Source organism: Typha angustifolia, chromosome 7 (assembly GCF_048772165.1).
Source record: "Typha angustifolia cultivar Huaian chromosome 7, ASM4877216v1, whole genome shotgun sequence".
Classification (NCBI taxonomy): domain Eukaryota; kingdom Viridiplantae; phylum Streptophyta; class Magnoliopsida; order Poales; family Typhaceae; genus Typha; species Typha angustifolia.
Genome location: NC_133245.1, coordinates 17,322,476 through 17,335,726, shown reverse-complemented (window position 1 = coordinate 17,335,726; position 13,251 = coordinate 17,322,476). Strand labels below are relative to the sequence as shown.

At 40.8% G+C, this 13,251-nt stretch overlaps 3 protein-coding genes across 3 annotated transcripts; 1 reads left to right on the top strand and 2 right to left on the bottom strand.

Annotated features, from left to right (window-relative positions):
* Positions 1-123: 123 nt before the first annotated feature.
* Positions 124-2,865, bottom strand: LOC140763439 (large ribosomal subunit protein bL19c-like). The gene is made up of 4 exons (XM_073101632.1): positions 2,359-2,865; positions 2,190-2,276; positions 1,973-2,106; positions 124-475 (listed from the first exon to the last, which is right to left on the bottom strand). The coding sequence occupies exons 1-4, from the start codon at positions 2,722-2,724 to the stop codon at positions 367-369; spliced, it is 696 nt and encodes a 231-aa protein (XP_072957733.1). The 5' UTR covers positions 2,725-2,865; the 3' UTR covers positions 124-366.
* A 767-nt stretch (positions 2,866-3,632) lies between these two features.
* On the bottom strand, positions 3,633-6,431 carry LOC140763440 (protein mago nashi homolog 2). The gene is made up of 3 exons (XM_073101633.1): positions 6,145-6,431; positions 5,467-5,643; positions 3,633-3,937 (listed from the first exon to the last, which is right to left on the bottom strand). Exons 1-3 carry the CDS (start codon positions 6,361-6,363, stop codon positions 3,872-3,874), a joined length of 462 nt encoding a protein of 153 aa, XP_072957734.1. The 5' UTR covers positions 6,364-6,431; the 3' UTR covers positions 3,633-3,871.
* A 1,341-nt stretch (positions 6,432-7,772) lies between these two features.
* LOC140763318 (putative glycerol-3-phosphate transporter 4) lies at positions 7,773-11,117 on the top strand. Its single transcript, XM_073101447.1, has 4 exons — positions 7,773-8,276; positions 8,367-8,996; positions 9,576-10,127; positions 10,249-11,117. The coding sequence occupies exons 1-4, from the start codon at positions 7,979-7,981 to the stop codon at positions 10,284-10,286; spliced, it is 1,518 nt and encodes a 505-aa protein (XP_072957548.1). The 5' UTR covers positions 7,773-7,978; the 3' UTR covers positions 10,287-11,117.
* Positions 11,118-13,251: the final 2,134 nt, after the last annotated feature.

The window sequence follows — 13,251 nt, the reverse complement described above, 5'->3', positions numbered from 1 at the left end:
CAACCTTTCTCAGAAAAGGGTAAAAAAGAGTAGAAAACAGAGTACATAAAGCAAACGAGAGACTTCGAAGTACGATTATTATATTCAAAATTCATCATACGAATCTTCCTGAATAGGTTGCCATGATCACAATATCACATTCTCTTTAGGTTCAAATTGAGCGGACTCAAATCCAGAAGTAAACCAGGATCATACAGGAGAAGAAGAATCAATACCGCACACAGAACAAAAACATGTTTTCCTAAATCAAAGATATGGAAATTAGTAAGAGATGTCCATGGAAAGCCGACATTCAAAAGATACACAATTTGCTTTTACAGAGGGAAATTTGAAACGCCTGTCGAAACAACTGCTTGGCTTCCGATTTTACTTGAAGGTCGATAGACGCGGAAGCTTGTCTCTCAAGTAGTACAACCTTGCTCTCCTCACCTTCCTGTGACTAACAACCTTGATCTCCTTGATGTTAGGGGAGTACCTGAAATAGAACCAGTGTGTTCTCGTTAGCTTCCTGCTTGTCTCCACTTGATGCAAGAGTAGGTCGCAACACTGCACATAAACTAACTAGCTACAAAGATAAGCATCTCAACTTCTTGGTATAAAGTTAAGGGATTCTAAAATAATATAAAAGTTTCTGAATGTATAGACTACCAGTTTAGCCCTCCTATTGTATTTAGATAGCAAGAGGTCCATTGGAAAATTTAAAATGTAAATAAGTTTTTCGGAGTATGCAAGCTTAAATAAATTATAGCTGAGTTTGAAGTTCATTTCATGGATGAACTGCCATGAGTTGCATACCAAAACACTCACTAAGAACAGCAGAAATATCCAAAACTCACATGTTTATAGTGTTTGTCTACAAGGAAATATGTTATTCTGCATTGTTGAATTAGCAGACACCAGAACTGGGATGAATGCCTATCTAGAGTGGGCAGCATGAGAGAGGGTACCAACCAACGAGAAATTAGTAATCGACTGACAGGAGAGAGGTTCCGCTGCACTTCGATTGGCTTCACTACTAAGCAATTTACTAGTCATCTTTGGGAGGGGAAAAAGAATAAACAGTACCTGACGTTTCTTGAAACATGCATCTACTAATATTGACACTAGATCTTAAGAATGTGGCAAAAGTCACAACAATATTAAGAAAATAAGCAAGGTTTTGTTGAGCCTAAATAATATCGTTGCTTTTTGTCAAGTCTAAAGATGGTATTTTATGAAGAGGGCCCACATTATAATTGACAAAATATCAGATCAAAGTGTGTCAATGATATAGTGTTTGTAAAAAGACAATCAGAGAGAGCAGCATGGTTTCAGAAAGACAAGGCTGAATACTTTTCAACAGCATACTGTGGCAGTTGTCAAATGGAAGAAGGTTACATGATAGGAGTAATTGTTAGGGAGGAACTACCAAAATCATTAGCGGTAAAGGAGTTCAAAATTTGCTCAAACCCAACAGAACAAAAATGGTTCAAACATGAAACTTTACTATTTCAGTTTTTTTATCCTGGTCATACGAAAGAATGGAGCCAGCAAGGAAACTTTTTTAAGATACAAAGCAAGAAATCCTAGAAGCCTTTCCATGGAAGATGATTTCTCTAACATAAACAAATTCTCTAGTAATATCTAATGATATTCCAGATTGAAAACATATCAGTGTATATACTAAATGTATTAAATTTATTGTGATGAATAGAGCAATCTACAAGCCCATAACCTTTGATACGTTATCCTGAAAAATCTATAATCCTTGACTCATTGTACTTCTGTTTTGCAAAATACAATCGTACAACACACTTCCTCAACATTTCATCGAAAAAATTGCTAGCATTAACACGCACAGGGAAATGGCACAAACAAACACCATCAGCCAGTTATATGCTAAAATGCAATTAGCCGATAAATAGCTCACATGATTACTACAGTAAAATAATGTTTGAATGGAGAGAATCAGAGGGAATAATTGAGAACTTACACAGGGAACACAATTTCAACACCAATACCAGCAATGATTCTCCGAATGCGGATTGTAGTATGGATCCCTGCATTTTGCTTCGATATGACTATACCTTTATAAATGGACAACCGCCGCCTATTCTCAGGTACTTCCTGCACTCCAGTTGCATCCAGACGCAAAGCATTCATAGACCACCAAATCATAGTAATACAAGGCCAAGAAGAATAAAATTTACCAGTTTTATCTCCACAACATCGCCGGTCCTGAGGTCCGGCACCGCCTTCTCCTTCTCCGCGGCCTCAACCGCTCTCTTGTTCAAAATCTACCCAACCCAAAGCAGTTAAATACCATCAACTACCGCTTAATTAATTCAAACAATAAGACGAAACGTTGCAAAAGTTTACCCCCATGATATCTCCTAGCTTAACCCTTCGCTTCCTCGGAGGCTTCTCCTCCTCTTCTGCAGTAGAAGCACTGGAATCCTCCTCTTGCGTCTCGGTCCCGACGGTCTCTCCGGTCTCCTCTCCCTCCACGGCCACCTCGACATCTCCGACCATTCCCTCGTCATCCGGAGTCGATCTCACAATTGCCACCGCCGATTCCCTGCCCCGGAGAATCAAGGAAGGTAGGATGGTCGACACAAATACGGAAGAAGGGGCCCTAGAGATCGAGAGGCAGTTGGGAGCAGCAGAGGAGAAGAGGGCGAAGGCTGGCTTCGGGGTACGGAGGGAAACCGTGGGGAGAGAGAAGACCGCGGCGGCGGAGGCCATGAGATTTGCGATAGGACGAAAACGACGGACCGGGTTCCAAATTTTAGAAGTAGAGCGGAAGCATTTGGAGCTGAGAACGAGAGGAATGGAGTGAGGGAAAAGAAGAAACGAGGAAGAGAGCTCTTATCTTCTGGAGATAAGCGGATAAAAAGAAGGAAGAGGATGCGCTACGGGTACGGCTTGGGTGGCTACAGATGGGTTCAAGGCTTGGCGCGACCAGAACAAAGATCGCAATGGATCAGGTCAGGTGGAGCTCGATCAGACTTGGTCCGACTAACTCCTGACTTTAATTTAAAGTTTAAACACGTATGTTGGGGGAAAATTATGATTCAATTTTGCTGGTTAATGTATAATCCAATAGTGAAATTTTGTTGGTTAATGTACAAACCCAGTACAATTGTCAAATAATTCAATATCTTGGGGCTTTCAGTATAGATTTACTTACACACCTACTAAGGCAGAAAAGGGACACAAGTAAATTTACCCGCAACGTGGTCGTAAAGAAGTACGAGGTCTCTCAACCAGAGTCTCAATTCAACCAGAGGAGGAACAATCTTAATAAAGGCAGCCATAAAAAAGAATAATATCAAATAAGAAAACATAGCTTGAGTTGAGGCATTCATAATCCAGGAATCAAATACCACATAGGAGCTGGAAATTTTTATTTCCTTCTATATACCTTCTTCTATTTTCTACAACTTGTAAATCTACGTCTCATGTTTCTCAATGAAATGCTGAGATTTGCCTCCCTGGTCTCAAGACAACTATCTTAACAGGCAGCCACTTGTGCTTACCCTCAGTAAGAGGGGGAAATATGCACCATGAGTATAAGAGGACTTCAAATTCATCATCTCTAGATATGCTACTTCTTTGCTATAGATTGGACGAGATTATTGAAAAAAAAAAAGGAGAAAACACATGACAAATCATCATAAATTTAGAAATTCCAAAAGATATCTGAATCAGTAAAGCATCCTCAGTTTTGGTGTCAGGCAGTAAAGCAAAATTCTGAAGAATGTCTAACATACAAGCTACAAATTCACCAGGGAAGCAGACTCAAATTTGGAAACAGCAAACAGCAATTATACATGTTTCACACTTGAACCGGAGACCAGACCTCAATATTCAAAAAGAGGCAATCATGAACTTAGGACTGAATAGGCTTAATTTTGAAATGCAGTGAAATCAGAGAAAACACAAAGCACTTCAGATCCTGCACACAAGAAAAAAAACCACAGAATGTTAGATGTCAAAAATCATAGAAGAGCATTTGAGTTGTGAGAAAAGAAAATAAAACCATGAGAATCCATCCTATATTATATATACATATATATATATATATATATATATATGAGAATCATGAGCACTTGAATAGTAGAAACAGAGATACAAGTAAAAAAAGTAAAGATGAAGCAGCTTCTGCAAAGACAATCAGCCATAAAATTTGTGAAGACCTTGTAAAGACGAAACCAACAAATAAAGCGACAGAATATCGTAATCTTTGTTGAAAATTAAGTGAGTAGAGATGAAAATCTTATGTCCTAGAGACATACTATTGTTGAAAGAGAAATCTGCCGCAATTCTTTTGTCAGTCATTTTTTAGATCATCAAATGTCTCTTCACATAACTCAAATTTTGAACAAGAGAAAACACTGAAATGTCAAATTTACAAACTGCCCTTACTAATTAAACCTATCAAGGAAACAGAAACAACTGAAACGTACAACATTACTGTCATTACATAATGGTTATGGAAATAGAATTAAATAGTAGCATCAAAAGATTACAAGAATGGTACTAAAGACCAGGACCAAAGCAAAAGAAAATGACAGTAAAATATCAACCAATGTAAAGTTTGGGCTCTTTATATGGCATTAGTGGAACTGTGAAGGCAACTTATAGTAATTGGAAATAAAGTAGAAAACAAAAGCACCAAGATGACATAAAATTGGTAAGAGGAAGCAAGAAGTGCCAAGAATATCACTGATCACAACTCTCGAGGAATAAAAATAGTCCATTATAACTCATCATGCATGAATTTCCATTTAGCCAAAGAAAACATAACAAATAATCAGTAAAAAGAATCAGGAATAATAAGTAGCTACAGAGTATTAGCTCGCTCCGTTGTACAACTGAAGGGCATGTCGTCAATCCTACCAAGTGAAACATGACAGATGAGGTAAACATACGTGGCAGAGTAATTTTATCCTACACTTGGGAGTCCTAGACTTTAATAATAGGATTGGTCAAGTGGATGGTATTAGTGCATAAGTTGCAATCTTGAGATACTTGCTTGCAAAGATTTCAATCATATTTAGTTAGTTCACTTTCATATTATGCAAGGAACTCAAGCGCCCTTTACCAATGGAATGCATTCTCACATCCAAGAAACAGGTTCATTTATGAAATTAAGTCATACCCACATCAAAGAAAGTACGACGTTGACTAGCTAAATGAATTTCTAGTTTGTTAAAAAACAAAATAGATAAATACCAACAAACTAATGACCCAAATAAGCCTATCCATCTCCCAAAAGATGCTATCCATCACGCATAATCTATGTTATCTTCTTTCAGCAAAATGAATTCTACTTTGCAGTGAAAAAGTTACAGTAAACAAGGCATACTGTATATCTATGACACGACTCTGTTCCACAACTATTAGCTGGAAAAATAGCAATTCACAACACTAGAACAAACACCAAGAAAAAATAGTTTATAAAACACTTTCATGCATACATACCTGAACAAGGTAATAGAAGATTCGAAGACCTTCAGGATCCTTGCTTGTCTGGACATCAACCAGGGATCCAATCTTTGAAGTAGTAAAAGAAATGTGTTCGTTTCCCATCACGATCTCCAACTCCTGCCTTCCAACCCTGTCCGGCTCAGGCCAGTTGTTGTCATCTTCCTTCATTATCTGTAAAAACCACCAAATTGTAACAATATTAATTCAACAATCAAACATGAAAAATAAGACAAAAGAAAAACCCTCGAATTTGGTTTCCAAAACAAGAAATCAATTCATACTCCTGAGAACACATATAAATGAAACCCTAAATCCCGAGAACCCTAGATCGAAAAACCCACCGTAAAACCACCAAGATTGCGAGGAATAATCTTAAACAGATCAAACTGCTCATTAAACCACGATATCGCACAAAAGCTGTCAACACCCAAATAATTGGTGGAATAATCTTAAACAGATCAAACTGCTCATTAAACCACGATATCGCACAAAAGCTGTCAACACCCAAATAATTTGTACGACTAAAACCCTAACCCAACATGAAATGTTGCAAACCCTAAACCTACCAAAAACTCTAAGAAGAATAACCAGCCAAGATCTCACGAACCCTAGAATAGAGCCTCGACTGGGCCAAGCAAAACCCTAGGAAGGAAAGAAGATGAAAAAGGGGACCTCTGAGTCGGCGATGATACGGCGGCACTCGCGGAGGACGGCGGGGGTGACGAAGACCTCCTTGCGGATCATGGTGTCGTTCTTGTAGTTAGAGTTGTTCGCGTAGCGGAGCTTGCCGTCGGGGCGGAACTCGAACTCCAAGAACTCGTGCCCGAACTTTCCCTTGTGACCCACGTAGTAACGCAGGTAGAACTCGTCCTGCTGCTCGTTCGCCGCCATTGTTAGACCTCTCCCTCGCTCCTACTCCTTGCCGTCTTTGCTGGTTCCCCACACCGGTCTGTATATAAATGGGGAAGAGTCAGTCAAATGGGTCGGAATACAAACGTGCTCGCTAGGATAATTTGCAATATAATTCCACTTTTTAATCACTTAGCAAATACGGATCAAAACAAATTTTACTTACAAACAGGGGCTTTGCTTTTCAACATAATTACATTTAATTTATCGATTATTAATAATAAACTCACCGCACATATAATTTGTTTGCACTTTATTATAATAAAATATATATCGATTATAAAAAATATATACTCTTAATTTTCTATATTAAATTAAAGGTCAAATATAATCAAACTACATGAGGCCCTTACAAACATGTATTAATTGATAAGTAATGCACATAAATTGTGCATCTTTTTCTGGTCTAGTGGGTAATTTTCTATACATACATTGTTAGATTGAGTGGCTTAAGAAAAATTAGAACTAATCTTTTATTCATACAAGATTTAAATGGGCTTCATTATTAGCATCCTCAACATATATACATATATGCATAAACTTTTCAATAATTTTTCTATATGTTTGGTTGCTACTAGCAACTTGCTAGAAAGGAATATAATATTTATATAGGACTTTGGCTTCACTTATTTATAAAATAAGCATTAGTTAATTCTAGTATAATTATCTATATACTTGTATATTTATTAAATATTAACATATATGTCGATACTAGTTTACTAATACATATTTTTCTCTCATTTTTTTTCATCTAGTATTTTTATAAGTTTATGCATACATTATACTACAATATATGCATAAACTTTTTTCATCTTACAGTTTAGAGTGAAAAGAATTTTTGATAGCTGCACCTGGCTGTTAATCTAATCCTATGATTAAGTATGTCTAACAAACAAAACTGTTACATAATCAAGTGTGTCTCAATAAAGAGGTCTATCCAGTTGCTTCTAGAGCAATATCCTTATTTAACCATTCAATTGAAATATACTTTGATATCTTCACATTTTCTCAATATAATATAGCCATAATTTTTTATAGTCATTGTATGGATAATAAATATAAAAAAGTGAGAAGCTTGAGTTTTTTTCTTTCTATCATTAGAGAGTAGATGTGGAAGAACTTAAGATTTTGGCCATGCTTTAACTAAGGTATGTAGGGTAGAATTTAAGTTTAAATTTGGTTTAAAGAAAAGAAAAAAAGAAAATGTATTCTTAATTTTTAACGTAATTTGCGGTGAGCACAGTAACAAACACCTCCGGCCATCCAACTGCATGCAGACATGCATGCAGTGCAGCTTCTCCCTCGAACACGCCACGTTTTGTCCTTCCCACTCGCTGACTCACCTCTCTCGCCCTTCCCTCCTCCATTCAAACCCCAACACCTTTCCCTTCGTCACCTCTCCTCTCTCTTCTCTCTCTCTCTCTCTCTCTCTCTCTGCCTTCCATCTCGCTCGTCCCCAATACATCTCGCTTCCCTCGTTCCCTTCTCCAATCCCGGCCTCAAGCGTTTCTCCCATCTATTTAACCAAATCAACGACAATCCAAATCGCAACCTGATCAATCTTCTACCGCCATTTCAGGATTTGTTCTCTTCTTCAATGGAGAAGACGCGATCTCCTCCTCCCGGGATTCAGCTAGCTCGCAGCCTCGGCGCCAAGGACTGGTCTCGCAACGCGCACCGCGTCCTCGTCCTCTTCCTCACCTTCCTCGCCTACGCTTGCTACCACGCTTCTCGCAAGCCCCCCAGCATCGTCAAGAGCGTCCTCTACCCCGAGGCACCCCCTTCTCCGATCAATCGTAATTCGCACAGGAAAGGATGGGCCCCCTTCGACGGCCCCGACGGCACCGCGAAGCTCGGCGAGATCGACGTCGCCTTCCTCGCCTGCTACTCTTTAGGTACACGTGTTAGTGGTGGTGTTGTTCGTTCTTCACCCTAAAGGTTTAACCTTTTTGTGTTAATTGGTTAAATTAGTGGATTCGTTTTAGGTATGTACGTCGCCGGCCACCTCGGTGACCGCCTCGACCTCCGCCTCTTCCTCGCGGCCGGCATGGTCGGCAGTGGCGCCTTTGTGATCCTCTTCGGAATGGGCTACTTTTGGCAAATCCATTCCTTCGGCTTCTACCTGGCCACCCAGATGCTTGCAGGATTGCTCCAAGCAACGGGATGGCCGTCGGTGGTGGCGGTGGTCGGAAATTGGTTCGGCGGGCGAAAGAGAGGGCTCATCATGGGGATCTGGAACGCGCACACATCGGTTGGGAACATTGGGGGATCCCTGCTCGCTGCCAGTGTGCTAGAGTATGGGTGGGGGTGGTCTTTTATTCTTCCTGGGGCTTTGATTGTTTTGGGAGGATTGGTTGTGTACTTGTTTCTGGCGTCGTCCCCAGAGGATGTTGGATTTAGCGGTTCTCGGGAGGGTAATCGGCGTAGAGGTGGAGATGAGGAGGAAGGGCGTGTCGGAGGAGGCGAAGGAGGGAAGGGGGAGAAAGGAGGTGCTGTTGGAATTGTAAAGGCTTGCTTGATACCGGGAGTGATTCCTTTCGCCCTCTGCCTCTTCTTCTCGAAGCTTGTGGCTTATACAATTTTGTACTGGCTGCCGTTTTATCTAAGTCAGACAGGTACTTGTTCCTCGTCAACTGTTGCATTGGCTGTTAATTTTGTAAAACTTCTAAATTTTGTGCTGAAATTAGCATCATCAAGCAGGCAAGTGTGCTGTTGACATTTATTAACAACTCTTTTCTAAGTGACTGTTGTGATTTCCAGTGGCTGCAATGACATAAATTTGGTTTATACTCACTTATAGAGAATATGCCTGTAAGTTATCTGAAGAGTAACCAGGTTAATTGGTAAGAAGTGGGAAGAATTAGCTTGTTTAGCGAGCTACATTGTAAGAACTTTTGGTAGAAAATTTTGGCTGCAATTTAGAGAAGAAAAAGAAAAAGAGAAACGTTGCTGTTGGAATTACTAACAAATGTGCAATGGTGGCTCTGCTAATTGAAGTCCTAGGTTGGTATTAGGTAAGGTAGTTATACTTTCTGACTGGAAACCATTATTTTTTACTTGTTCTTTGTCTTGTCAGATTATCATGCACTAAATAAGAGCATTTAAATTTGCAGTAAATGTTGTTTCGCTTGTCTGAGCAATATCTATGTCAAAGAATTAACAAACTTTAATTTGCTGCTTCAATCCTACTCCAGCTATAGGAGGTGAGTACATGTCTGTCAAGACCGCCGGAAACCTTTCTACTCTATTTGACGTCGGGGGAATCATCGGTGGAATCCTTGCTGGTTTCATATCTGACCAACTTAATGCTAGGGCCACTACTGCGGCCACCTTCACGTACTTGGCAATACCTTCTCTTTATGCCTTCCATACATTTGGTAGCGTTTCAAAGTCTGCGAACATTGTGCTGATGATGATTGCTGGCTTATTTGTCAATGGGCCTTATGCTCTCATAACCACTGCTGTTTCCACTGATCTTGGTACTCACAGCTCTCTCAAGGGAGATTCTCGAGCTTTGGCAACTGTTACTGCAATTATAGACGGGACAGGATCAGCTGGTGCTGCTCTTGGGCCGCTTCTTACTGGATTCATCTCAAGAAGGGGATGGAGTGCAGTGTTCCAAATGCTTATGATCGGGGCATTTATTGCTGGTGCACTTTTATCTGTTCTCGTCAAAGCAGAAATTTCACACATAATACAGCAGCGGCGAAGCCCTTCAAATGCCAGGCAGAGTGGAGCTGCTGAAGGTAAATGTTAAATTACAACATGTCTTGTTTTTTCTCTCTCTTTTTTTCTTCTTGAAGGAAGGACATCAAAATTCAAGAACCTACCAGCTAATTTTCTCTCTGTGGTTACTCACTATTTCAGGTTCTATTGCGGCCCCACTTCTAGTGGAGGATAGCTGAGAGAAACAACCTTCTTCCAATCTCTAGAATCAAGTATAGTTTTGCAACAATCAATTGGACACTTATTTACTTTGAGATCTGATAAAGATGCAATGTGCATTAGGATACAGAGAAACATCAAAATATAGCATGAGTATTATGATTTCAAGGGGAGCAAGCCAAATCCATTACAATATTGCTGCTCCATTTTTGCCCGAAAAGTAGTACTGCCTTTTTCAGTAGCTTCTTAGAGGAGTCGAGTCTTCTTTAAGTTGCCCTGTATTATGTTCATATCTCAAGTCAACTCTGCTAGAAAATTAGTTTGGAAATGGACAGTTCTTCTTGACATTTGTATGATTTGCGTCCTAAGCAATACTGGTTCAGGTGAAGGTAGAATGCAGGGGAGGGTGCGGAATAGTATGGCGTATGAGATATTTGAGATGGTGTCAGACAGGGCTAGTCTTCTGCAAATTGATGATGTCCTTATGCTTATCCCTTCTGGCAAGTAGAATACCAGATTTATCGAAGATGCATTTTTGTCTGTCCATCTTTGAGAAAAAATATTGAGATGAACTTGAGCGAAGCTGAGCATCTGATACTATTACAGTTCTGAGCCGGTGTCAGACAAGGCATTTTGACTTCTGCTACTAGTATAGTTCAAAAGCATCTGATAACTAGTTGAACTATCATCTTGAGTTCTTATTTTTCAAGCAAAATAAATTTAATTTCATGTAAAGCTTTGCAAATTAGGTTGAGGTATGTTCCAATCCTCTTCCCAATGATTGTGAGGTGTTTTCAACTTTTAAATGTCAAGCATTCTATGTCATAACTTCTTATTTCAACTATTTGTGTTCTAAACCCTCGAGTCATGGTAAAATAAGCTTTATCTACACCTTGGATTCACTGCTGATACTCAGTTAATGAATTTCGTCAAAGGCTGGGCGAAGGTTTTAACGTTGCTATCTCAAGATCACTCCAAATCTGAAGTACCTTGTTTCATTAGCAGGGTGCCCATAAAGCTTGATATATTTTAGTGACAGGTGAAATCTTTTCTTAACACTCTGGACTCTGGAGTCTAGATGTCGTCTCTTTAGAAACGAGCAGCTAGCACATTATTAATCCGAATGCATGATGACACTGGTAGGTGGGAAAAGAGAGGTGGTGGGTCGAGTACCTTGCTTTCCTTACAATGAAAGACCCCACCTTACTCTCTTATCATCACATCACCGTGCTTATGTCTCAAAGCATATGGTCACATCCATCCACATAACTGTACGTTAATTATTGAATGAATGTAATAAAAGTGAGACTCACGCCACTGAGAATTCCAGATCGTTCACAGCCAGATAGGCTACTCTCTGTTTCTTAAAGTCCATGTCATCTCTGTGTCTCTGGAAGGAGTTGTTTACCTGTCCTTCTCTTGACTTGATCATGGCGTATGTGCAAACAAAAGGTAGATCTTGCGTAGAATAGCTGCATCCCCTGAAAAATAGGTATGAGAAAAGTGTGTCTATATATATATATATATATATATATATATTTTGATGGACTTGAACTTCAAAGATTGTAGCTATTAATATTAGTTATGTGCTAATAAATAATAAATTGATCTTATAATTTATCATAATACCGAGCATGAAATAACCGTCATGAATTTAATTTTATTTGTTGACATAATAAAAATTAATATTTGATGATATTTTTATTAAAGCTCTACATATGCATAGTTTAAGCTTGCTACTAGTTTACTGCTCATAATATATATAAACAAAAAGATTGGCAGGAGATGGCGATGATTGGTAGTCAAAATCCATTATTAAGCGTTAATTCGGCCAGTCAGGAGGTATGAATTACTCCGGCCGTAGCATACTCCTACAACTGACTCTGCAGGGTATCAGTTCTGAGAAGGAAAGCGAGAAGACAACGGAAAGAGCACCGGCTTTTGGGAGGCTGTAAAGTAGCTTTTCTCCCCTTGCCTTTGCCTTTGCCTTTGCCCCAAAGTAAAATTTCCCCCAGTGACTATTAAGTCTATTATCCCCAGCTATCACTGTGACTAGATCTTCTGGTAGCTCGGTTGCATGAAACTGCTGCAGCTATTACTGCCCCTCACCAGAAGCATACTAAACACAGCCTCTCTTCCTCTCCTCTCTATATATCACCCAGTCTTCCTCTCTTTCTCTCACTTCCTCTTGAACACAGGGAGTGAGGGAGAGAGACAGAGAGATCTCAAACATGGCGATCCTAAATTCTCAAGTTCTAGTAGCTCTATCCATCTCCCTCTCCCTCCTCTCCACCTGCATTGCCCAAACCCCAGCTTCACCCCCACCCACCACTCCCGTCTCCACCCCTCCTCCGGTCGTCACCCCTCCTCCAGTCGCCACCCCTCCTCCAGTCGTCACCCCTCCGCCGGTCGTCACCCCTCCACCGGTCGCCACCCCTCCACCGGTCGTCACCCCACCACCAGCCACTCCTCCTCCGGTCGCCACTCCACCACCGGCCACACCACCACCAGTCGCCACCCCACCACCGGTAGCCACTCCGCCACCGGCCACACCACCACCCGTAGCCGCGCCACCTCCAGCCACACCACCACCCGTAGCCACCCCTCCTCCCGCCACGCCTCCACCAGTAGCCGCCCCGCCGCCGGCCACGCCACCCCCATTGCTGGCCCCCACCGTTTCCCCGTCGGTGACCCCCGCTTCGGCTCCAGCCGCCGAGGCGCCGGTAGCTACTACCTCTCCGCCTTCAGTTTCTCCTAGTCCGACGGCGATTACGCCAGCATCAGTGCCGGTCTCGTCGACACCGGCAGATGGGTCTGCGGTGGCGCGTGTGGAGGGTCTAAGTTTGGGATTGGCGGCGCTTTTGGTCTGTGGATTTGGACTCTTGATATAAGAGAGATGACGATGATGGTGGTTATTTTTACTGGTATTAATTATTTATTATGATTGATGGAGTAAGTAACTACTTTTTAGTCACTTTTTCGTAT